The sequence below is a fragment of the Bison bison genome, unplaced genomic scaffold, assembly GCF_000754665.1.
Source record: "Bison bison bison isolate TAMUID 2011002044 unplaced genomic scaffold, Bison_UMD1.0 scf7180017864492, whole genome shotgun sequence".
Lineage (NCBI taxonomy): Eukaryota > Metazoa > Chordata > Mammalia > Artiodactyla > Bovidae > Bison > Bison bison.
In genome coordinates this window covers 5434484-5437361 of record NW_011495051.1, presented here as the reverse complement: position 1 = coordinate 5437361, position 2878 = coordinate 5434484, and the positions used below count along the sequence as shown (strand labels likewise).

Here is a 2878-nt window from a genome sequence, read left to right as displayed (position 1 = left end):
GAAGAATGTCAAGCCGTCATCAGCAAACTCAGCCCAAATACATGATGGTGTTTTGTTTGTTGTCTGATTCTCTCACCATGATAAGAAGTTCCAGTAGAATAAATGCTTTTTTCTGTGTTATCACAGTATCCTCCATCCCTAGAATAATGCTTGGCGTATAGTAGGTGCTCAAGAAGTGTTTGTTGAATGCATGCATGAATGAATCCATTGCTATAAGCTTCAGCTTTGCATATGAGGGCTTTGAACTCAGCTAAGACCCACCTCAACTTCTCCCCACCACTTCTGTCTTTTCAAACACATTGGACTTGATTCCCCAGAAGACCCCTGCACATACCTTGACACATCTCTCCTGGCCCCTGGAAACTTTTCTTTCCACTTCTGGATTGAAAACCCGGCTTGCAGACACAAGAGTAGCTTCCAAGACTGTTGTGACAAGTGGAATGCTCTGGGCAACTTCTGGGATTGGCACATTCATCCACATCTGGTGAGTAGAAATGAAAACCCGGGTCAAGGTAGAAGAAGCAGTGAGAACAGAACACTGCAAACAGGAGATTCATTCCGCCTGTTCTCCACCAGATGTACCTCCGCCCCCCTCAATATCCAGACTGTTTCATTCTTTCTAAGTTCCCTTGCAATTAGGCATGACATGAGAATAAATTCTGGCCAATTGTATGCAAGCAAAAGCCGGGCATTTGTTTCAAACTGTAATGATTATAGATTGCAGAAATGGTTGTCATCCTTTACTCCTCCCTGTGTCCGCACCTTGGGATGAGGTTTGTGCTACACAATGTGACCTTGCCACTCCTCTCTTTAAGACATGGAGTTTGGTTCACGAGTCCTTGACTCTAGCTGATTCTGTGACTTGCACTGTCCAATTGAAATGCCCGAAGCAATGTGGTGCCACTTCCAAACTTAGACCTCAAGAAACCTACTTGCTTCTGCTCATACATTAGGCCCCTTGCCTCTGCCATTTGAACAAACCTCAGGCTAAAAAGAAAAATACAAAGGGAAAGAGAGATGGATCATCCCAGATGAGTCCCAAGTATGTGAGACAGCCCAGCCAAGATTGGCAAAGCTGACACACAGCTAACCACAAACACAGGAACAAGCCCAGGGGAGACCAGAAGAACTGAGCAGCAGAGTCTAACCTAAGGTGCCAACACATGGAATCAAGATATTAAAAATTGTGGTTGTTTTACCACTAACTTTTGGGGTGATTTGTTACTCAGCAATAGCTGCTGCTGCTAAGTCACGTCAGTCGTGTTCAACTCTGTGCCACCCCATAGACGGCAGCCCACCAGGCTCCCCTGTCCCTGGGATTCTCCAGGCAAGAACACTGGAGTGGGTTGCCATTTCCTTCTGCAATGCATGAAAGTGAAAAGTGAAAAGTGAAAATGAAGTCAATCAGTCTTGTCCGACTCTTAGCGGCCCCATGGACTACACCCTACCAGTTCCTTTGCCCATGGGATTTTCCAGGCAAGAGTACTGGAGTGGGGTGCCATTGCCTTCTCCTGCTTAAAATAGATCACAAATATCAGAGATGACTTCAAATATCTCTAACTTCAAGATGACGTATCCAAGATGCATCCTCACTATAAATAAATAATAGTGTTGTGCAGACTCAGGAAAATGGAGCCCTTAACTCCTGGTGAGAGTGTTACATACTGGCTGCAGTGTAAATGATAGATCTGAGGGAGCAACATTAGAAACAGTGAGAAGTCTGCTGCAATCATGTTGGAACCCAAACCAAGGATGGAAAAGACTGGAGAGATTCAAGACACATTTAGCAGGTAGATTGGCCAATGACATGATGACTCATTTAATATGGAAAGGGGGCAAGGATCAAGAATAACTCTCAGGTCTTCATTCAAATACCTTTTAGGAAAAAGTTCTAACATTTGGGTCTGAGATCTCCCTGGGAAGGAGTGTCTCTATCTCAGTACTATTTACATTTGGGATCAATCATTCTTGCTTGCGCGAAGGTTATTCTGTGTATTGGAGGATGTTTAGCAGGATCTCTGGTCTCTACCCACCAGTTGCCAGTTACACAAACCAACCCACCGCCACCACCAGTTTGGACAAAAGTGTCTCCAGACATTGTCAGTATCATCCCCGGCCCCAGCAGGGCACAAATCAGGCTAGGGACTGAGTCATCCAGTACACTCAAATATTGCTTCACCCAGTGCTTAACTCATAGTACACCCTCAACAAGAGTTCAAGCCCATGTTTTTCCACATACTAGCTGTGTATCCTTGACCTAGTCACTTTACTTTTATGGGCCTTATTTGGATCATTCCTAAAATGGAGATCAAAATCTCTAGCTCATAGGATCATCAAATAAAGTTCTTAATTAATTAAGTAGCTAAAAGAAATCAGGTTCTCTGTACCTTCACAGGTGGAGTTTCCAGAGGTGAATCCAACTTTGCAGCTGCAACGGTAGCTTCCCAAAGAGTTGGTGCACTCAGAATGCTCAGGGCAGACCCCATGGGAGAGGCATTCATTAATGTCTGAGGAGGAGTGGAAGAGAGTGAGCAGCCCAAAGATTAGGTGTCCAAGCTTAGCACACTATGTACTCAACTCAATAGGAGTAGTCTACAAAAGACCCAAGCCTGAGAATCTGAGCTCATTACCTGTACAGGTGAAATGACCTGGCTTTCCAGAGATCCAGTTATTTCCCGTGGGAGAGGAGAAACCAGTCAAACAGCTGCACTCATACCTTCCTGGCAGGTTTCTGCACCTTGAGTTAGGACCACAAGGTGGGGGCTTTTGAGAACATTCGTCTATATCTGGAGAGAAAGAGAGTCAAGGTTACACATTTTCTTCAAATAAAGCTGGGATCTTCCAAAGATTGTTGAAACAATGTCTTCTATTCCATATG

At 44.5% G+C, this 2878-nt stretch overlaps 1 protein-coding gene across 8 annotated transcripts in view; it reads right to left on the bottom strand.

Moving 5' to 3' along the window:
• EMR1 (egf-like module containing, mucin-like, hormone receptor-like 1) overlaps positions 1–2878 on the bottom strand; it is a 71174-nt gene that overhangs the window by 38213 nt on the left and 30083 nt on the right. For 4 of the 8 annotated variants that reach the window (XM_010828247.1, XM_010828244.1, XM_010828246.1 and 1 more), the window contains 3 exons: positions 2631–2786; positions 2388–2507; positions 335–481 (listed from right to left, as the gene is read on the bottom strand). In XM_010828247.1, coding sequence (XP_010826549.1) covers positions 335–481; positions 2388–2507; positions 2631–2786 — 423 coding nt within the window. The remainder of the gene's footprint in view (positions 1–334; positions 482–2387; positions 2508–2630; positions 2787–2878) is intronic. The other 4 variants (XM_010828252.1, XM_010828250.1, XM_010828251.1 and 1 more) reach the window with 2 other exon arrangements.